At 41.3% G+C, this 22,428-nt stretch overlaps 1 protein-coding gene and 1 non-coding gene across 2 annotated transcripts; one reads left to right on the forward strand and one right to left on the reverse strand.

The window, feature by feature from the left end:
- The first annotated feature begins 326 nt into the window (after positions 1–326).
- On the forward strand, positions 327–13,271 carry Harbi1 (harbinger transposase derived 1). Its single transcript, XM_090347811.1, has 3 exons — positions 327–450; positions 1,884–2,698; positions 12,174–13,271. Exons 2-3 carry the CDS (start codon positions 1,951–1,953, stop codon positions 12,551–12,553), a joined length of 1,128 nt encoding a protein of 375 aa, XP_090203937.1. The 5' UTR covers positions 327–450; positions 1,884–1,950; the 3' UTR covers positions 12,554–13,271.
- Positions 13,272–19,954: 6,683 nt separating this feature from the next.
- LOC150052901 (U6 spliceosomal RNA) lies at positions 19,955–20,061 on the reverse strand. Its single transcript, XR_016538200.1, has one exon. It is a non-coding gene; the product is annotated as a U6 spliceosomal RNA (small nuclear RNA).
- Between the last annotated feature and the right edge of the window lie 2,367 nt (positions 20,062–22,428).

Genomic DNA, 22,428 nt, shown 5'->3' on the forward strand with positions numbered 1-22,428 from the left:
GAAAATCCAACTGCTTCACTTCACCTGCACTTTCGCTACCGCGTGAACACCCTATCTATTCCTCGCAGTTCTCAAAGGTCAATTCACAAGTTGATTTCTTTTCCACTTATGACTTTGTCGTAATTTTTTCAAGTCTGTCAAGGGGAAGAAAAGGCGCAAGGAAGCGAGACTGAGAGAGCGAGCGCGCGCAGGGCTGCGTGTCGAATGTGCGGCGGCTGGAGCGCCGGCTGCGGCGGCCGCGGGGATGAGGACGCGGCGTGGGGCGGGCGCGGACGCGGCGGGGGCGGAGCTGCTGTTGCGCGTCGTGGCGGCCCAGTGCTGCGGCCGGTTCCGGAGGAGGGCCCGTCGGGGTAGGCTGGGGGGTGGAGAGTGTGTTGGTAACTTGGCAGCCGCGGAGCAGTGGGTGACCAGCCTTCGCAGACTTTGAGTGACCCGCGCAGTGAGGCTTCGGTATCTGTGAAAGGGGCGCCTCCCAAACTTGGCTTCCTTTTCACATTCTGCTCTTCCGTAACTTTGAATTAGGATTTCTTGGGGGTGAGGGGCAGGCCTGTGGTGGGGGCTTAAAACGTCCGTCCCAGGCTGGGTCATGACTGACTCTCTCTGTGTCTCTCTCCCTCTCTTTCTCCCCTTCTCTCCTCCCGCCCCTTCCCTCTTTCTCGGTGTTGGTACCGGGGCTTGAACTCAGGACCCTGAGCGCTGATTTTATTATTATTATTATTATTATTATTATTATTATTATTATTTTACTTCTCTCAAGACTAGCGCTGTACCACTTGAGCCACTTCCGGCTCCTTTTTTTGAGGGGGGGTTGAGGGGTACTTAATTGGAGATGAGAGTCTTATGGACTTTCCTGTATGTTTTGGTTTCGAAGTTGTGCCCGGCCTCCTGAATAGCCGGGGTTACAGACTTGAGCTACCAAAGGCCAGCAATTTTTTTTTTTAAACCCCAGACTCCCTGGTTAGAGTAGTTTGAACACCCACATATCTGTCCTGTACCTATCAGGTGGAATCTTGGGGCTTTGGATAGCAAACCTTCACTAACCCTTATTCAAGGTGGCTTTGGATAGCAAACCTTCACTAACCCTTATTCAAGGTAGTTATGATTTCTCAGCTGCATCATTAGGACTGTACCGCTTTCACTTTGTGAATAATTATATCACCTTCATTTTTTTTCCCTATCAAACTGGGCGCCTTGTCACTGTACACCTGTAGTAGTAGCTACTCTGGAGGCAAGTGATCTGAGGATCACAGTTGGAAGCCAGCCCAGGCAAGAAGTCCTTGAGACTCTTCATTTAAGCACCAAAGGAAGCTGGAAATGGAGCTGTAGCTCAAGTGCAGAGTGCTAGCTTTGAGCAAAACTGTGCAGAGACAGCATTCAAGCCTTGAATCCAAGCCCCAGAATCAGCACCAAGAAAAACAAATGAGCCACCAAGATTAAACTCCCATTTTTTTAAAATTACAAATTTTAGAAATTATCTCCAAGTAGATATACAAAAGGGGTTTCAAGGCAGGTGCCTGTGGTTCATGCGTGCATGGAGAACGTTGAAATCTGAGAATGGCAGTTCCAAGCCAGCCCAACAGAGAAGTCCATGAGACTCTTATCTCCAATTCACCAGTAAAAATCCAGAAGTAGGGCTGAGGCTCAAGTGGTAGATCTCAGCCTTTTGAGTAACTAGGATTATAGGCGTAATCTGCCATGCTACAATGCATTTTGATCATCACCCCCCATCTTTAAAGTAAAACAACTTTGTTATGCAGCTGTGGGTTATACAGGTGATATTGGTACAGGATATTTTTCCTGAACAAAATAGTTTTGCTCAAAAAGTACTGTTGTAGCCTTTAAGTCAGTTTGGTAGGTTTCTAAATATTTTTTAACCTTTACAGAGAGAAGATTATAAATGCCAGAGCTATTTAACTGATGGTTAGCTGTTGAATCCCGACATTTCCTTAAATGCCATCTTGTACCAACATCTTCATTGGGAAGAGTTCACAAAAAGTACAACATAGAGAGACCATATCCACATTTACTATGGCCATACCAATCACCGTGCTAGACTGTGATCTCTTGCTGTATGGTCGAGGTCACCGGACCTTGGACCGTTTTAAACTGGATGATGTGAGTGATGAATATTTGATGTCCATGTATGGTTTTCCACGACAGTTCATTTATTACTTGGTGGAGCTATTGGGAGCAAGTCTTTCTAGACCTACTCAACGATCCAGGGCTATTAGCCCAGAGACACAGATTCTTGCAGCATTGGGCTTTTATACTACAGGTTCCTTCCAGACTCGGATGGGAGATGCTATTGGAATCAGTCAAGCCTCTATGAGCCGTTGTGTTGCCAATGTGACGGAAGCACTTGTGGAAAGGGCCTCACAGTTCATTCACTTTCCAGCCGATGAAGCTTCCATTCAGGCTCTGAAGGATGAATTCTATGGATTGGCAGGGATGCCAGGAGTGATAGGGGTGGTTGACTGTATCCACGTGGCAATCAAAGCACCAAATTCTGAAGATCTCTCCTATGTGAACCGCAAAGGTCTGCATTCTTTAAACTGCCTGCTGGTGTGTGACATCAGAGGAGCACTAATGACTGTGGAGACAAACTGGCCAGGCAGCCTCCAAGACTATGTGGTGCTGCAACAGTCTGCTCTGAGTAGTCAATTTGAAGCTGGGATGCACAAAGATAGTTGGCTTCTTGGTAAGTCTGCAGGTGTGAATCTTCCATTTGTAGCCTTTGAAAAAATTAGTAATGAAAAGCCAGAAGGATATGGCCCAGCAATATAGCAAAAGGAAGGCCCTGAGTTCAAACCCTGCTATTTCCAAAAATAATACTAAACAAAATTACATAACCATGTAGAATGAAATATGAGATTCTACAGACCTGAATCTCAGTTCTTTCACTTTTTTGGTGAGACCTCAGGTGATAAACTGAGCCTATTTTCTTCTGTCATTATTAAAACTCTGAGCCTATTTTCTTTTCTTCTATCGTTGTTATTGTTACTACTACTACTACTATTACTATTACTATTATTTTCTGGGCTGAGAATCAAATCCATGACAGGCAAAGGCTGTACCACTGAGTACACTTCCAGCCTTTAAGCCCTTATTTAAAAAAAAAAAAATCAACCTTAAATCTGGGTATGGTGGCACAGACTTAGCTTTACCACTTCAAAGAATTTATCTTTATCTTACATGTTCATAAATACACAAAACAAAATTATAAGAATTTGTAGTGCAAACAACCAACCAAATGGACAGCCAAAGCAATAAAAACAAACCTATAAAAACAATGCCCTTAATTCAGACAAAATACTTGCCAATAAAGAACTGATTAAGGCTGGGCGTGGTGGCTCACACCTGTAATCCTAGCTACTCAGGAAGCTGAGATCTGAGGATCAAGGTTCAAAGCCTACCTGACACCAAAGGACCTGAGACCCTTATCTCCAATTAACCTCTGGAAAACAGGAAGTGGGACTTGGCTCAAGGGTAGGGTGGTAGCCTTAAGCTGAAGAGCTCAGGGAGAAACACAGACCCAGAGGTAGGGTGGTGGCTTTGAGCTGAAGAGCTTAGGGACAGCGCCTCAGCCAGTTCAAGCCCATGACCCACAAGACAAAACAAAACAAAAACCTGATTAATCCATCTGCCCAGTTAAACCATAATTTTTACCATCTATAAAATGGTGAAAGCAATACAGCAGTGATTGCTTTTTGAGAAGCTGTATATATCAAAGTTCACTATAAAGTATTGTGCAAACTTACAAATGATATTGTTGCTGTTGGGGATGGTTACTGTGTTTATCTTTTTGAAAATGATAGAGGATAGTGAATTTACATTTCTCATTTAGGAACTCAGTTCATAGAGCGGCCTGAATTCTACTGAAAAGCCTGGCTCAGTGGTGTGAATAGGACAGGAATCTGTTTCATATCAAGTTGTGGAAACCTAGGTGATAGTACTGCTTTGAGGAATACCGCTAACAGTGATAAAATTCCTGAGCCTATGGGGCTGGGAGTTTGGCCTAGTGGTAAGAGTGCTTGCCTAGCATGCACGAAGACCTGGATTCGATTCCTCAGCACCCCATATACATATAAAAAGCCAGAAGTGGTGCTGTGGCTCAGGTGATAGAGTGCTTGCCTTGAGAAAGTCCAAGGACAATGCTCAGGCCCTGAGCTCAAGCCACAGGACTGGCAAAACAAAACAAAACAAACAAAAAATTCCTGAGCCTAATCTAGAGTTGGTGGCTCATGCCTGTAATCCTAGCTACTCAAGAGGCTGAGATCTGAGGATGGCAGTTCAAAGTCAGCCCAGGCACAGCAGTCCATGAGACTCTTATCTCCAATTAGCCACCAAAAAACTGGAAGTGGTGCTATGGCGCAAGGGATAGGGCAGTAGCCTTGAGCTGAAAAGCTCAGGGTCAGTGCCCAGGTCCAGAGTTCAAGTCCCATGACTGACCCCCCCCCCCCAAAAAAAAAATCCCTAAGCCTGGCAGCTTTGATTTTTGACTTTGTCTTTTTTTTTTTTTTGCCAGTCCTGGGCTTGAGCTCAGGGCCTGAGCACTGTCCTTGGACTTTCTCAAGACTAGAGCTCTACCACTTGAGCCTCAGCACCACTTCCAGCTTTTTTCTATGTATGTGGTACCAAGGAATCGAACCCGGGTCTTCGTGCATGCTAGGCAAGCACTCTACCAGTAGGCCAAACTCCCGGCCCCTGTATTGTCTTTTAAAGTAAGCATTTCTACTCAGGAGTTTGAGATCTGAGGATCGTGGTTCAAAGCCAGCCCAGCCAGGAATAGCTGTGAGAATTATCTTCAACTAACCACCACAAAACTGGAAATGGCACTGTAGCTCAAAATGGTAAAGTGCTAGCCTTGATCCGGGAGCTCAGGGACACTGACCAGGGCATAAGCTCAAGCTCTATAAAAACTGACAAAACAAAAACAACAGCAACAACAACAAAAAAAAACCCCACACAAAGCATTTCTGTATGTGAGCAACAGGACAAAGATAATCTTCCCCTCCTTCCCCCATTCCTGGGGCTTGAACTCAGGGCCTGAGCATTGTCCTTGGGCTTTCCTTAAGGCTCTACCACTTGAGCCACAGCATCACTTCTGGATTTTTCTGTGTATATGGTACTGAGGAATCCTAGCCAGGGCTTCATGCTTGCTAGGTAAGCACTTTACCACTAGGCATAACTCCTGGCCTAAACATAATCTTGTATACAAATGATATAAGATTCATTAAGATAAAGGCATGGTGGCATGTGCCTGTAGTCCTAGCCACTCAGACAAGAGAATTACTTGAGTCCTGGGGAGACAAGAAATGGAAGGTTGGTGGGGGGGAAAAAGTGAGCCTTCCAATTCTATTTTCAAACAACTCACATGAAGAGGTAAAGGAAAAGTAGGTTTTGTTTTTGACAGTTCTGGAGCTTGAACTAGGGCCTAGACATTGTCCTTGAGCTTTCTCAGGGCTAGTGCTGTACCACTTGAGCCACAGCACTACTTCTGTCTTTTTATATGTGGTACTGAGGAATTGAACCAAGGGCTTCAGGCATGCTAGGCAAGCATTCTACCAGTAAGCCACATTCTCAGGCCTAGGCACTGAATATTTTTTTTTTTTATATTTTTTAACTTGAGAATTATTTATTTATTTATTTATTTATTTATTTTTGTTTTGCCAGTCCTGGTCTTGAGCTCAGGGCCTGAGCACTGTCCTTGGACTTTCTCAAGGCTAGAGCTCTACCACTTGAGCCTCAGCACCACTTCTGGCTTTTTTCTATGTATATGGTACCGAGGAATCGAACCCGGGTCTTCATGCATGCTAGGCAAGCACTTTAACCACTAGGCCAAACTCTTGGCCCCAAGGCACTGAATATTTTTAAATTCATTTATTTATTTAAAGAATTGTTCCATCAGGGCAAAATTTACTTCTGCAGAAGGCTGTCAGCCAAAAAAAAAAATCTGTTGGGACTGGGAGTTTGTCTTAGTGGTAGAGTGCTTGCCTAGCAAGCACAAAAACCTGGGTTTGATTCCTTGGTACCACATACATAGAAAAAAGCCAGAGTGGTGCTGAGGCTCAAGTGGTAGAGCTCTAACCTTGAGAAAGTCCAAGGCCAGTGCTCAGGCCCTCAGACTGGCCAAAAAAAAAAGAAAAGAAAAGAAAAGAAAGAAAAAAAAATTGTCAAGCAAACACACTGAACTGGCAGTCTGCCTTAATATTTATCCTTAACAGCGGAGGCCCTGCCCCTTTGCTGAGATTGGTTGACCTCAGGTTCACAATTTGCTCCACACTGGCTAGCTTGACTAGGGCAAAATGTATTTATATGAAGTGAGTTTGAAAGAAGATTAGCAGTTCACAAATAATCTCAAAATATACTCCCATCCTCAGGTATTTCTTGATCTGGCACAAATCATAATTGCATCTTGAAAGAAACAGTATAAGACAAAATCTTATATTTTATAAATGCTTTCTTATCACAAGGCAGTTCCTCTTTTCCTTAAGAAGAGACAAACTACCAGGCCAAAACAGGAACTTTTAAGTAATACACTTAGATAGACAGTTTTTCTCACTGTCATTTTTCATTTGGAGATGGAGCCTTGTTCCTTTGTCCAGAATGCCTTGAATTTGTGATCCTAATGCTTCAACTTCAACTTAGCAGGGATTATAGGCATATTATATTTTGCTTTTTTAGTACTTTAAAATGTTTTAAATTTTATTAAGTAGTTGTACGAAGAAGTTGTGTCAGCCTGACATGCTCCTTTTTTCCAGATTGGCTGACAAGGGGCCCTTTGGGAACAAGCAAATGACTGATGGCCAGCTTTCTCCCTCTCACCTCGAATCAACATTCCCTTTGGTCAGTCACAGTCATACATGGCAACAGGAGGCCCCCTTATCTACTATTAAGGCAGCTGCCATAAATCTTAGCCCACCAAAATGAATTCCCTAAACAATGGACAGGTGCCATTTCTCCCTCTTGTTAAAAAAATGTCCTTGTCAGTTCCAGACAAACCCCTTTTGCTGTATGTGACAGGGTCCAGGGCTAGTCTGGAAGTGGTGCTTTTAAGTTATAATTGCTTTCGAACTTTTGAAAACCAGATTATTGGGGCTGGGAATTTGGCCAGGTTCGGTAGAGTGCTTGCCTAGCATGCATGAAAACTTGGTTTCATTCCTTAGTACCACATACATAGAAAAAGCCAGAAATGGTGCTGTGGCTCAAGTGGTTGAGCTCTAGCCTTGAGAAAGCCCAAAGACAGTGCTCAAGCCCTGAGTTCAAGCCCCAAGATTGGCAAAAAAAAAAAAAAAGAACAGATTATTGTTTAGCAATTCTTTTTTGAACTCAAGACCTCACACTTGCTAGACAGGTATTTTATTACCACTTGAGCCATGCCCTGAGTTCAAGACCCAGGAATAGCAAAATAATAATGTCTTCAAGGTCATGTGAGAGGGACTAATATTCTTTTCCTTCACAACTTGAGACCACTAGTTTTAGATGGAATTACAGCTTTAATAGTTTATTTTTGTTTGTTTTTTAGTGTTTGGGAACCAACTTAAGGTAATGGACATGCTAAATAGGCAGTCTAGCACAAAGCTATACCTTGAACCCTTTAAAATAGCTTTTTGCATTGTTGACAGGACATAGTTGAAAATGAGGGCTGTGGATATAGATTCATGGTAGAATATGTGCTTAGTATGTGGGAGGCCACTAGGTTCAACCCCTAGTAGCCTCTGCACAAATAGAAAATCAACTGCAGGCATGGCTCAAGTGATAGAGTATCAGCCATGAGTAAGCAAGCTGAGCAACAGCAAGAGGTCTTGAGTTCAAGCCTTAGTACCAGCACATTAAAACAAGAAAAGAGGAAAGATAAAATCAGTAAAAACCAATAATGTTTTATTCTTTTCTGATTTCCTCTCTATAGAAAAGGAGAGGTAGATATTGCAACAGTTGACAGTGTTTATTAAGCCATACCATGCCACCAATATGAAAACTGAGAAAGTATAGTCATGGAAGTTGAAAAACATGGAAATTGATACTCTTGGTTTTAGACTTCTTAGAAATTCTCCCTGTCCTCTAAATAAGAAAACTAGTTTGAGGATTCTTAATTAGTACAGTGTTTCATAAATTTTTGTGCTACAAAAAAAATCTCAGGGATTTATTTAAAATGTTACTAAGCCCTACTTCAAACCTCAGGAATAAGAATTTTTAAGGAAAGAACGTAGACATCCATTACTAATAAATGCCTTAAATGATTTGAAATCACTAGTCTCTAGAGGATGGGTATACTATAGGATAATTGGAGGAAGATTGGCAGAATTATGAGGAATGACAAGCTGTTAGATGTTTTAGTGATAGAGACATTAGATAGATGATTTATCATAATGCCATCAGATTTGTTTAATAAATCTAGAATTCTCAAATGTTGAACTAGCTTTGATCTTCCTTTGTTTCTGTAGCATATTGTCACCGACTGTTATCCCTGCCTGTCCTCATTCTTGTCTATCCCGTCAGGGGGCATTAATAAAGTCCTCTCTTCTAAAAGTACCTACTTCTTCTGCTCTTGGGCTTGTCCTGTTAAGCAGTTTTGGGTAAGATCTGTCAAAATGTCTTGGTGACTGATTGCATAAGCATCAATTTTAGTCTGTTAAACAGTTTTCATCCTTATCCCCTCCTGAGTGTTCATTTTTCAGTGGTGGTAGGATAATAAGCAGTTAATGACTATGGGACATTTTACAAAAGAGCTACATTAACTTTTTGGTCCCATATATTTTCTCCCTTTTAAGGCTTACACTTAGAGACATTTAACAAAGGTCACTTAGTATCTCTGTATCTAGACATTAATTCTAGATTATCTTTATTTCCCTTTACATCATTAGCCACTGTTTTAATGATTCTAATATTTACTCATATATCAAAACAGGGCTCACAAGTATTCTGATCTCATTTGTAAAATGCATTCAGTGTATCACTTGAAAGAGTTGGGTTTGGATTTAGAACAATATCAAGATGATGGTAATAACAACAAATTATACATTATATATTGTATATATATTTATATTTTTACTAAAAATGAATTTATTGATGTTACTGATGTTAAAATATAACTACAAAGATTTTTTAAATGGTATCAAAGATTTTTAAAAATTATTTTATTTGGGGCCAAGTTTAGCCTGGTGATAGAGTGCTTGCCTAGCATTCACGAAGACCTGGGTTCAACTCCTTGGTACCACACACATAGAAAAAAGCCAGAAATGGTGCTATGGCTCAAGTGGTAGAGCTCTAGCCTTGAGAAATCCCAAGAACATTTTTTTTTGCCAGTCCTAGAGCTTGAACTCAGGGCCTGAGCACTGTCCTTGGACACTTTTTGCTCAAGACAGCACTCTGCCATTTAGCCACAGTGCTATTTCTGCCTTTTTTTTGTGTATGTGATACCTCGGAATCAAAGCCAGGGCTTTGTGCATGCTAGATGAGCACCCTACCATTAGGCCATGCTTCTGGCTTAGATTCTTTCTTTTCTTTTCCTTTTTTTTTTTTTTTTTGTGGGCGTTGGGCTTGAACTCTGGGTCTGGGTGTTGTTCCTGAGCTCTTCAGCTCAAGGCTACCACCCTACTGCTGGAGCTTCAGCCCCACTTACCATTTTCTAGTGGTTAATTGGAGATAAGAATCTCATGTTCTGGGCTGGGAGTTTGGCCTAGTGGTAGAGTGCTTGCCTAGCATGCACAAAGACCCAGGTTCGATTCCTCGGTACCATATACATAGTAAAAAGCCGGAAGTGGTGCTGAGGCTCAAGTGGTAGAGTGCTAGCCTTGAGAAAGTCCAAGGACAGTGCTCAGGCCCTGAGCTCAAGCCTAGGACTGGCAAAAAAAAAAAAAAAAAAAAGAATCTCATGTTCTTTAGTGCCAGGGCTGGCTTTGAACAGTGATCCTTAGATCTCAGCCTCCTGAGTAGCTAGGATTTCAGGTGTGAGCCACTGCACCTGGCTAGGTTTTTCTTTTTTTCTTTTTTCAGATTTTATTAACATTGATTTTTACATCATATTTCAGATGTCTTGTTTAACAAGTATTCAAGAAGGGATTCTCTATATGCATTCACTGGCATATAGGTTTTAGAACATAATTAAAATTAAGCTGAGGGATTGTATGTCATAGGTACATGTCAATCTACATAATATAACATTATGTCTATAGATTATACATCCCATCATATATTTTTGTGTCTATGTTTATATCTCCAAGACTAGAATTTTCTTTTAAAGACAGAGTTTTACTTTGTTACTCAGGCTGATCTTGAACTTGTAATCATCCTGTCTTGGCTGCCCCATTTACCACCACAAACCCTAAAAGATATTTTATTTTATTAATTTTTTTTTGTCAGTCATTGGACTTGAACTTTGGGGCCTGGGCGCTGTTCCTGAGCTCTTCAGCTCAAGGCTACTCCTAACCCTTAAGCTACAGTGCCACTTCCCTGAGAGCTATCTTAAAAGTGTCTAGCACTATCCACTAGTCTATAGTAAGTGTTCAATGAATCATAACAATTTCTTAAATTTAGTATTTAGTATGAGTGAATTTAATTAAAAGAGGTTAAATTAAAAAAGCAAAAAGTGGGGCCTGGAGTTTGGCCTAGTGGTAGACCCAGGTTCAATTCCTCCTCACCACATACACAGAAAAAAGCCAGGAGTGATGCTGTGGCTAAAGTAGTAGAGCTCTAGCCTTGAGAAAATCCAAGGACGATGCTCAGGCCCTGAGCCCAAGCCCAGGATTGGCAATAAGTAAATAAATATTTATAAAAGGCAAAAGCTAGCTAAAGGTAAAATTTGTTAAATTGTTAGTTATTATTTGCAGTTAATCTAGTCTTAGAAATGTAAGCTATTAGCAAGGGGGGAATGGAGAAAGAGCAACAAAAGCCATAAAGGATATTTATTCTGGTATGAGAGATAAAGAGAGGAGGAAGAGGGGAGAGGGAGGGAGAAAGGGAAAAAAAAAGTAAGTTCTTTAAAAGAACGAATTTGATGGTGGGTCAGCATCATAGTGATGATGTTCAGTGAAATTCCAGGTCAATGATATATTCAATTTTAGATTGTAAGAGGTTGTATCTCTGAGTAAAACACTTACTTCATCTGCCAAACACAATGAGTAAGGACAATTACACATTATAGAAACATTGTGCTATTGTGTTAGGATATTACACCCCATTTTTCTTTGTTTTTGTGAGCTCCTCCTACAATTATTTAATGGAGAAGTCACTTAAAAGAAATGTCTTGTGGGCATCAGTGGTTTAGCCAGTAATCCTGGCTACTCCTGAGGCTGAGCACTGAGGATTGTGGTTCAAAGCCAGCCTGACACAAAGGCCCTGAGACTCTTTATCTTCAATTAACTACTGGAATACAGGAACTGGAGCTGTGTCTCAAATGGAGCTCAGGGACAATACCCAGGTCCAGAGTTCCTGGCTTTGAATTTGACAAAGGAGCTGGAGTTGTAATTAAGAGATAGAGAGCTTGCTTAGCATTCACAAAATACTGAGCTTGAGTTCTAGCATGACCAAAAGCCAGCAATGGCCAAAAAAAAAATTAAGAATTGCCTCTACCTTCTAATGTTTTTTTAGATTTAGTTATCACCTTCTTTCCCTTCCTCTCCCTCTTATCAGTCCTGGTGTTTGAATTTGGGATCTTATACTTGGTAGGCAGTGCTCTAACTTAAGCATTCTCACAGCATCTCTGTTGGTTTAAGAACTGGAGGTGTGGGCTCAGCAGTAAGAGCACCTGTTTAGCATGTGTGAGGCTATGTGTTCAAATTTCAGTTCTGCCAAAAACAAAGATATGTTCTAGTTGGGTGCCAGTGGCTCATGCCTGTAATTCTAGCTTCTCAGGAGGCTGAGATCTGAGTATCACAGTTTGAAGCCAGCCAAGGAAGGAAAAGTCCATGAAACTCTTATCTCCAATTAGCCACCAGAAAACCACAAGTGGAGCTGTGGTTCAAAGGAGTAGAGCACTATCCTTGAGTGAAAAAGCTCTGGTACAGCACCCAGGCCCTGAATTTAAGCCCCATAGCTGACCACTTTCTTGTTTTTTTTTTTTCCTCCCAAAGGCTAATGTATTTTCTTGTCCATCCTCAGTATGTTTCTGAACTCCACTTCTTGTTGGTAATGCATTTATAATCATGTACGATTTCTTTGGGCCTTCCACACAGGTGATAGCTCTTTCTTTCTTCGTACCTGGCTCATGACCCCACTTCACATTCCTGAAACTCCTGTGGAATATCGCTATAATAGGGCTCATTCTGCAACACACAGTGTGATTGAGAAGACTTTCCGAGCCCTCTGCTCCCGTTTCCGCTGTCTGGATGGATCAAAGGGAGCACTACAGTATTCACCAGAGAAGTCCAGCCACATCATCTTGGCTTGTTGTGTCCTCCACAACATCTCCTTGGAACATGGGATGGATGTTTGGTCCTCTCCAGTGTCAGGACCCATTGAACAGCCCCCTGAGGAAGACTATGAGCAGATGGAGTCTCTGGACTTAGAGGCTGATCGCATCCGTCAGGAGCTGATGCTTGCTCATTTTAGCTAATGTGAAATTTGAGGAGGAGGGAGACTTTCCACAAGAAGTTATGCCATCCTTTCTCTCTCCTCACCACTTTTTTTCTTCTATGTATGTGGTACTGAGGAATTGAATCTGGGTCTTTGTGCATGCTAGGCAAGCACTATACCACTAAGCCAAACTGCCGGCCTCTCTTCTCACCACTTTTGACACAGTTTTATCATACATCATTATTGAGTGTACACACTTGTCATGAATTGACATTTAATCTGTGTTCTAGAAGAGTTAAGGCTGTTCCAGACTTATCTTGATTCATTTGTAAATTTGTCAACTAAATCAATGCAAAGAAAGTGGCTCCTTGCTATCCAGTGAACTCCAGGTTGTATGTGCATTACTCATTTGTAAGCTCAGAGGCTGCAATTTTGTATTGTGTCTCTAAAGTCATAGTAAAGGAGGAAGCAACACAGAGCAAAAATACTTTTTTGGTTTCAGTTATCTGGAGATTTCAAATGAAAACAATATTTGTGGGTCCCAAATTTCTTGAGTCGTGTTTCAGTGTTTCTATTTTGCTGCCTGTATGGGCAAATGTGAAAAGGGAGTTTATTTGGGAAGTAGTCTTCTAAAATAAATGAAGACTTGTCTAGCAAGCATAAAACCTGGATTTGATCCCCAGCACTACAAAAGCAAAAAGAAAATAAAAAAAGGAAAAAAGAGAAATTAGTTACTAGTTTAAGTTTATAACTTTTTTTTTTTTTTTTTTTTTGTCATGGGACTTGGACTCTGGCCCTGGGAGCTGTCCCTGACTCTTCAGCTCAAGGCTACTGCCTTACCCCTGAGGCATTTCCCGTTTTCTAGTGATTAATTGGAGTTAAGAGTTTCACATTCTGGGGCCTGGAGTTTGGCCTAGTGGTAGAGAGCTTGCCTAGCATGCATGAAGACCCGGGTTCAATTCCTTGGTACCCCACATACATAGCAAAAAAAAAAAAGCCAGAAGTGGTGCTGAGGCTCAAGTGGTAGAGCTCTAACCTTGAGAAAGCCCAAGGACAGTGCCCAAGCCCTCAGCCCAAGCCCAGGACCGGCAGAAAAAAAAAAAAAAAAAGTTTCACATTCTGTAGTGCCCCAGATAGCTTTGAACCACCATACTCAGAACTCAGTCTCCTGAGTAGCTAGGATTACAGGTATAAGCCCCTGCGCCCAGCATACAACTTCATGTTTTTAAGAGACTATTAAAGATGGTCTGAAACTTAATCTTTATAGAATGTATGCAATAATTAGATTAGATGTATTTCCTAAGGTAAACATCTGAACAGAGTCAGGCTAAATGGATTTATGAACTTAGTAAGTTCAGAGAACATAATTCAAATGTAAATAAAATAGCAATCATACACTTTACTTACAAGACTAAAGACTTTGCTGATATGCTGGGAAAAAGAGATTCATGCAAGTTTAGAGAGGTTAGATTTAACTAAATCATGCTTTTTTCTCTTTTTAAGGTATTGGTGTTTGAACTGAGGACTTTGCTATTTGCTACCATACCTCCAGCCTTGCTTTTTGCTGGTTGTTTTAGAGGAGTCTAGCAAACTTTTCTGCCTAGGCTGGCATATAGCCATGTAGATCACATTTCTTTGTTTTGTTTTTTTTTTCTGTTAGTCGTGGGATGTGGACTCTGAGTCTGGGCTCTGTCCCTGAGCTCTTCAGCTCAAGACTACAACCCTATCACTTGAGCCATAGTGTCACTTCTGCTTTTCTAGTGGTTAATTAAGAGATAAGAGTCTCATGGTATTTAGTGCTGGGGCTGGCTTTGAACTATGATCTATTGTAGGGTTTGAACTTGGAGCCTGGGTGTTCTTTCTGAGCTCTTTTAATCCAGGATAGCTGTTTACCACTTTGAGCCACAGTTCTACTTCTGGTTTTTGAGTGGCTAATTGGAGATAAGAGTTTCATGGGGACTTTTCTGCCTAGTCTGACTTGGAACTGCAGTCCTCCTATCTCAGCCTCCTGAGTAGTTAGGATTATAGGCATGAGAATTCTTTATCTAGAAGAATTTTGAGAATAGAGAAAGTACTCAGAAGGAGAGGTAAAAGGAATATATTTGGATGAAGATTCTAGAATTACATAGGCAATGTGAAAGCACTCCCTAGGAAATAAATAATCCCTTAACAAGTCTTATTTCTAAAATTATTCTGATATAAAAATAACCTGATTAGAATAATAAAAGTGTGAATTGGGTTCACACATTAGTGCCATGGCTGGGACAAAAAAAAGTGATTTTTCTGAGAATTGTCATGTTCCCAGTTTCTCAGCCACTCACCATGTGATATCTCTGCATTGTCCTCTTGGATCTTTTCCTACTTATATTTTCGCAGTGCCAGTCTGGTGATTCTCACCAGAAATACAGAGCTGATGATAGGAGAACTGTGGGAATAAATTTGGATGTGATTCATCCTCAATATTAAAAACAATTGTGAATATTTATGGATAATATTTACTTCCACTGTGAAGGCTGTTTCACATCATTACCTTACTCTCTAGGAAGATTTGGGTCCACTGAGCAGGCGGTTATACTTCCTCTGGAAATACCATTGAGATTTGAGTAGACAATGAAGACATGACTGAAAACTTTAGTCATTGTTCAACAGGAGTACCCTGTTACATTATTTTTCTTGGTATAAATGTTCATTCTTTTTTGTGGTGCAGAAATAAAATTAGGGTTCTAGCACATACTAGGCAGTACTATACCACTGAGCAATACCTCAGCTTGTGTACCCAGCTTGCCTGTCTTTTTCATGAGGCATGTAACCAGACTGGCTCAGACTCATGATCCTTCTGCCTCAGTATCTAGGATACTGAGATTACAGACATGTGCTATGATACTCCACTCAAACTTTTCCTTTATTTTTTATTTTTGATCGTTCGAACTCAGGGCTTTGTGCTTGCTGTGCTGGCATTCTACTTTTTTTGTTTTTTTGGTTGGTTGTGGGGCATGGGTGCTGTCCTTCAACTCTTCAGTGAAGGCTAGTGCTCTACTACTTGAACCACAGCACCACTTTTGCATTCTGCTTCTTGAAGTATGCTCTAGTCTTTTTTCCTCTCTGATTATGTGTGCTCCCAGCCCTCAGCTCCTACCCTCTGGTTATGTTCAGGACAGGATTTCTCTGGGTCCACTTGGACCATGAACCTTGTATTTATGCTTCTGGGATGACAAGTGCAGCTTTTCTGTTGAAGAGAGGTCTTATGAAATTTTCACCTATGCTGACCTACAACTATGGTCTTCCTGATCTCTATTTCCCTAGTAAGTATGGTTAGAGGCATTAAGATATAGGTTCGTTGCTTACCTCTTCCTTTGTGCCAGTACTGACTGGGGCTTGAACTTTGCCTTACACTTTCACTTGGCCTTTTCTACTCAAGGCTGGCACTCTACCACCTAAAGCAGACCTGCACAGTCTCTCACAGACTTTTATGCACTGGCTTATTTTAAACCTTGATCACCAGATCTCAGGCTGTTGAGTAGCTAAGATTACAGATATGAGCCACTTGGGCCAGGCAAAGATACTCAGTTTTCATGAGATGCTAATGAAGAGATATAAGCAGTGAGTATGAAGTAAAATAGAAACCAGACAAATTATAGACAGTGGTTGGTTTTGTGGTGTTGAGGATTGTGCCAAATACCTTGTGCACATTCTAAGCATACACTCCACCCTGAACTATAGCCCTAACTCCAAATGAAGACTTGTCCCTATTTTAAGTATTCTAAAATCAGCTCAAAGACAGCTCAACACTCCACAGCACTGGAGAGATTGCCAGGAATACAAGAAAATAAAATTGAAAGGTCTTACTATTGTGTATGTACATGTCCCCAGGCCCCATTTAGCTCTGCATCCCACCAATATTTTACAAATTGTGGGCATCAGAAGCAACAAACTAGGATCAACATGCTCCAATTCTTTTTAGAGAATTAACATCCTCCAATTCCTTGTTTAGTCTTTCCAAATTTTTTCCTTATAATTGACAGTAGAAAGATCCATTCTTAGAGTGACCAACTGTCCTGGTTTGCCCAGGGTTGTCACAATTTCAGCACTGTATACACTGTGTCCCAGAAAACCCCTCTGTTCTAAGAAAGCTGGGGTAAGTGATTATCCAACTTCAGGAGAATCATACTACCTTTTTTTTCTTTTTTGGTCAGTTGTGGGGCTTGAACTCTGGGTGTGGGTACTCTCTCTAAGCCTCAGTTCAAGGCTAGTGCTCTGCCACTTTGAGCCACATGGCCACTTCCAGGCTGACTTTGAATCATGATCAGATCCTCACATCTCAGCCTTCTGTAGTAGCTAGGATTACAGGCATGAGCCACCAGTGCCACTTCTGGTTTTCTGGTGGTTAATTGGAGATGAGAGTCTCATGGTCTTTTGTGCCCAGTCTGGCTTTGAACCTTGATTTTCATCTCATCTTCCAGAGTAGCTAGGATTATAGGTGTGAGCCACTGGCACTTGTCTTGTCCTTGAGCTTTTCAATTTAAGACTAGCACTCTACCACTTGAGCCAACACCATTTCTGGCTTCTTGATGACTAGAGACAAGTCTAGCAGATTTTCCTGCCCAGGCTGGCTTCAAACTGAAATCCTCAGATCTCAGTTTCCTGAGATCTGAGTAGCTAGGATTACAGGTGTGAGCCACTAGCACTTAAATCTATTCTTATAATTCACTAAAGAAAACTTGATCTGCAGAGATGGCATGCCTGATGGTAAGGTAATCGTCTTTCTCCCCTTTTTTTCTGGTGCTATGGACTGAGCCAAGAAAGTGCTCTATCCCAGCCCATAAGCCACCATTTTTAAGTGTAGCCCTGTTTCTCTTGTTTTTACATTACTATTTTAGATTTACTTCAATAAATCTAAGTGTTTTTTCTTTTTGAAAAGCACTAACATTTTCTTTTCTTTTTTTTTCTCCTAGTTATGGGGCTTGAACTCAGGGCATGAGCACCATCTCTGGGCTTTTTTCAAGGCTAGAGTTCTGTCAGTTGGGCCACAGCACCATTTCCAGCTTTTCTATGTATGTGGTACCGAGGAATCAAACCCAGGTCTTTGTGCATGCTAGGCTAGTACTCTACCACTAGGTCAAACTCGCAGCCCCACAACTAACATTTTCTTATAGTTTTATAGCTCTTTTTCTTCTTTGAGGTTTGAGAACATTGTAATAATTTGAGTCACATTGAATGAGGGCTAAAGTTCTAGGTCCTGTGCTTTACAAATCTCCCAAAGGAAGAAGCTTCCCTAAAACATAGATTTAATGAGTGAAAACATCCTTAAGGAGACAACAAAATAAACTTTTCCCACCTTGACCTGGCTCCAGGAATGTGGGAATCTGCTTATTTGGTTATTAGCTACTATCTGTTTGCCCCTGATTTTTAGAGAGTACATGGTCTACCCAGGATAAAGTCTAATTCCCAGTTTCTCTTGCAATTAGGTGTGGCTGTGCTACAGAATTCTGAAATACAAGTCCTGTGTTATGTCCTTATGTGTAGGGGATATACCTTGTTCATCCCTTCCTTCCTTCCTTCCTTCCTTCCTTCCTTCCTTCCTTCCTTCCTTCCTTCCTTCCTTCCGTCCGTCAGTTGTGGGGCTTGAACTGTGGGCCTAGGTGCTGTCCTGAGCTCTTCAGCTCAAGGCTAGCCCTTGAGCACGATTTCTGAGACAAACCTTTCCTTTGAAGCTTTGCTGGTTAGACTATGGACTTGATGGCTGGGTCTTTAGCAGCCATTTTGGATCTATAGTAAAAGTCATTTATCAAAGATAGGAAAGCATGGGGATAGGAATGTGGCTTAGTGATAGAGTCCTTGCCCAGCATGAATGAAGCCCTGGCTTCAATTCCTCAGTACCATTTAAACTGAAAAAGCCAGAAGTAGTGCTGTGGCTCAATAGCAGAGCACTCACCTTAAGCAGGCCTGGCAAAAAAAAAAAAAAAAAAAAAAAAAAGCATAAGATAGAAGAAACTTGACTTGGCACAGCCACTCCTAACATTGTAGGTTGCAGATCTCTGGATTTCTTCTCTGTGCAAGAAAAATGAACCTATAGCTTGTTTCAGATTTTTTTTTCTGTTCTGACATAGGGGCTTGAACTCAGGGCATTATGCTTTCACTACGCTTTTTGCTCAAGGCTGTAATTCTATCACTTGATTCATACTTCTGCTTTTGGCTCTTTGCTGGTTAACAGGAGAAAGTGTCTTGTGGTGGTTTCTTTCTTTCTTGGGGCCTGGGCACTGTCCCTGAGCTTTTTCTTTTCTTTCTTTCTTTTTTTTTTTTGCTCAAGGGTAGTGCTTTACCTGGTTTCCTGGTGGTTAGTTGAAGATAAAGAGTTCCACAGACTTTATTACGCAGACTGGCTTCAAACTGTGATCCTCTGATCTTCTGATCTCAGCCTCCTCAGTAGCTAGGGTTACAGGCATGAACCACCAGTAGCCACTTTCTCATGGACTTTTCTTCCACAGGTTGACTTTGAACCATGAGTTCAGACCTCAGTTCCTGAGTAGCTAGTATTACAGGCATGAGCCACAAGTGTCTAGCCTCAGTGAGTTTTTCTTTGCAATAAAACAAGTTATAAAAATAAGGTTATAACTGTGTTTTTCCCAAGAGTAGAAATATCTATTTAAACAGGAAATATTTAGAAGCAATTTATAGATTCAACAATGCAATACTATAAAATTATTAGAAACAGCTATTAGTTAAGTGTGGTGGCATATGGCACAATCCCAGAAATTGGGTGGTAGAGGCAGGAAAGTGGCAAAGTTCAAGTTCAGTTTGGTCTACATAGAAATCCTGCCTCAGAAATCAAAACTCAAACCCAAAATGTAACTAGTATAGCTTTCAATAGGAAGATTACCAAGTTAACACTGCTTTAAGTCTTTAAAATTCTATAGGGGCTAGGTGAAGGTGGCTTCTGCCTTTAATACTAGCAACTGAGCCAGGAGTTTGGCCTAGTGGTAGAGTGCTTGCCTAGCATGCACGAAGACCCGGGTTCGATTCCGTAGTACTACATACTTAGAAAAAGCCAGAAGTGGTGCTGAGGCTGAAGTGGTAGAGTTCTAGCCTTGAGAGACATCCAAGGACAGTCCTCAGGCCCTGAGCTTAAGCCCAGGACTGGCAAAAAAAATACTAGCAACTGAGGCTGGGAATGTGGCTTAGTAGTAGAGTGCTTGCCTAGCATGCATGAAGTCCTGGGTTCAATTCCTCAGCACCACATACACAGAAAAAGCCAGAAGTGGTGGTGAGGCTCAAATGGTAGCGTGCTAGTCTTGAGCAAAAGAAGCTCAGGGACAGTGCCCAGGCTCTGAGTTCAAGCCCCAGGAGAGTCAAGCAAAAAGGAAAAGAAAAAAACCTAGCAACCAAGGAGACTAAGATCTGAGAATGGAAGTGTTTTTTGTTTTTCAAGAATGACAACTATATTAAAAATATGGAATGCTACAATTTGCATATCATTCTTTTGCAGGGGCCATGCTAATAATAATTTCTGTATTATCTCAATTTTAGTATATGTCCTGCCAAAGGGAGCACTGAGGATTTAGGTTTGAAACCAGGCTAGCCAGGAAAGTCCATCAGATTTTTCTTTTTCCCCCAGTTCTGGGGTTTGAACTCTGGGCCTGGGTGCTGCCCCTGAACTCTTTACTCAAGACTAGCACTCACTCTACCTTGAGCTACAGTACCACATCCAGCTTTTTCTGTGATTCATTGGAAATAAGAATCTCACAGATGTTCCTGCCCTGGCTGGCTTTGCACTGTGATCCTCAGATCTCAGCCTCCTAAGTAGTGCCCAGCTCCATGAGATTTTTCAGTTAACCACTAGAAAAGCTGGAAGTGGAACTGTGGCTCAAGTGGTAGAGTGATAGCCTTGAAGAAAAAAGCTTAGGATACCCCACAAGAACCTGAGTTCAAGCCACATACCAGCATACACACAAACACTCACATATACACACAAACACTCACATATACACATACATGTTGCTACAATGTCTATCTTTGTGTGTACTGTGTATAATGGTCTGGGACTCATAGGGCCTCAGCTCTCTTTATGCTTTTTCTCTCATGGTTAGCCGTCTACCACTTGAGCCATACCTCCAGTTTTGGCTTTTTTTGTTGTTGTTGTTGGCTAACTATAGATACACCACAAATTTGTTTCCCCAGACTGGCTACAAACCTCAATCTTCAGATTGCAGACTCCTGAGCAGCTAGGAATATAGATATGGACCACCTGAGCATGGCTTATATATTAATTTAAAGCTCCTAAAACAATTGGAGAAAGTATAAGTCCAGTTTCTAATTCACATAAATAGCATATTATGGGTGATCTTATACCACATACGTGTATACATGCATATACACATATGCTTATGTCCATGTAAATATATAAACACACACATTTAAATCTTAAATATTTTCACTGACAGATTTTTTTTTTTGCCAGTCCTGGGCTTGCGCTCAGGGTCTGAGCACTGTCACTGGGCTTTCTCAAGGCTAGAACTCTACCACTTGAGCCTCAGCACCATTTCCGGCTTTTTTTCTATGAATGTGGTACCGAGGGCAAACGAACTCAGGTCTCCGTGCATGCTAAGCAAGCACTTTATCACTAGGCCAAACTCCCAGCCCCTGACAGATTTTTTTTTGCCTGTTTTGGGACTTGAACTCAGGGCCTGGGCACGTCCTTGAGCTTTTCTCAAGATTAGCACTCTATCACTTGAGCTACAGCACCACTTCTAACTTTTTCTGTGTATGTGGTACCGAGGAATCAAACACAGGACTTTGTGCATCCTAGACAAGCATTCTACCACTACGCCACTTCCCAGCCCCTAACTTAGAAAGATTTTTGTTTGTTTGTTTACAGTGCTAGAGATCAAATGCAGGGTCTCACACATGACAGAGATATGATCTACCAATAAGCTGTACCACAGCTGGAGAGGATATTTGCATGTGTTTGGTGGTACTGAGACTTTGCATTTCTTTGATCAAGGTGAGAGTTCTACCACTTTAAGCTACACCTCCAATTCTGACTCTTTTGCTGGTTAATTGAGAAAAAGTCTTACAGATTTGACTATCCAAGCTGGCTTCAAAGAAATCCCCAGATCTCAATTCCTAGAATAGCTAGGATTATAGAATGAGCCACCAGTATTTGGCTTGTAGGAGGACATTTTGAAAAAGTGAAAATAAATGGTGAATGAGGCTAACATTGAAAAAATTTGCTCTGACTTTAGAAAATGATAAAAGTTTTAAAAGGCTGAAACTGTTTTCTTTTACACTCTTCCTATGTGAGTTTATCATCTTAGGAGGAAGAAGGGTACATGACTCTTGCGCACACATAGCAATCCATACAGTACTTATCTTTGTGACTTACTGAATCATATTTAGGGTGGGCATACTATATATATGTGCTTAGTATATCCATTTGTCTAGTAAGAGTTTAGAAAGAAGCCACTGTAACCATGAACATGTTGACACATTTGTGTACTTGAGGTTTGTGATCAACATGTGAACACACCTTGATTTTAGGCCTTTGGGAGAAAATAAAAGCAGCCTACTTCCACCCCCACTCCCTCTCAAAGTCAGAATATATAATCCCCCTTCTCTTGGCTTTGCTTGTCAGAGCTAAATTGAAGCTTTCATTGAGATTGCCTACTTTATTCCTCGTCTGTATTCTCTCATATTTCATTGACTTCACTGCCCTGCAGAGAAACTAAGACTCACAAGAGATGATTTGTTCAACTGGGATAAGCAGTGTTAGGAGCCCATTAAATACTCGCAGAATTATTTCAGACAAGAGTGTCATTGTGTTATGATTTAATCTCAACACGCCCACGAAAAACTTCGGTTCTCTAGAAACAACCTGATTAGCCGGTAAACGGCTGAAACACAAGCTCTTCTACTCCATAC

This window comes from Megascapheus bottae, chromosome 16, assembly GCF_031878675.1.
Source record: "Megascapheus bottae isolate mThoBot1 chromosome 16, mThoBot2.hap1, whole genome shotgun sequence".
NCBI classification, from domain to species: Eukaryota; Metazoa; Chordata; class Mammalia; order Rodentia; family Geomyidae; genus Megascapheus; species Megascapheus bottae.

Bases quoted from the DNA above. Each gene is read 5' to 3' on its own strand.
- Harbi1 (XM_090347811.1), top strand. From the start codon at position 1,951: ATGCCATCTTGTACCAACATCTTCATTGGGAAGAGTTCACAAAAAGTA. The intron at 2,699-12,173 runs GTAAGTCTGCAG...CCTTCCACACAG, and splicing joins CAAAGATAGTTGGCTTCTTG to GTGATAGCTCTTTCTTTCTT.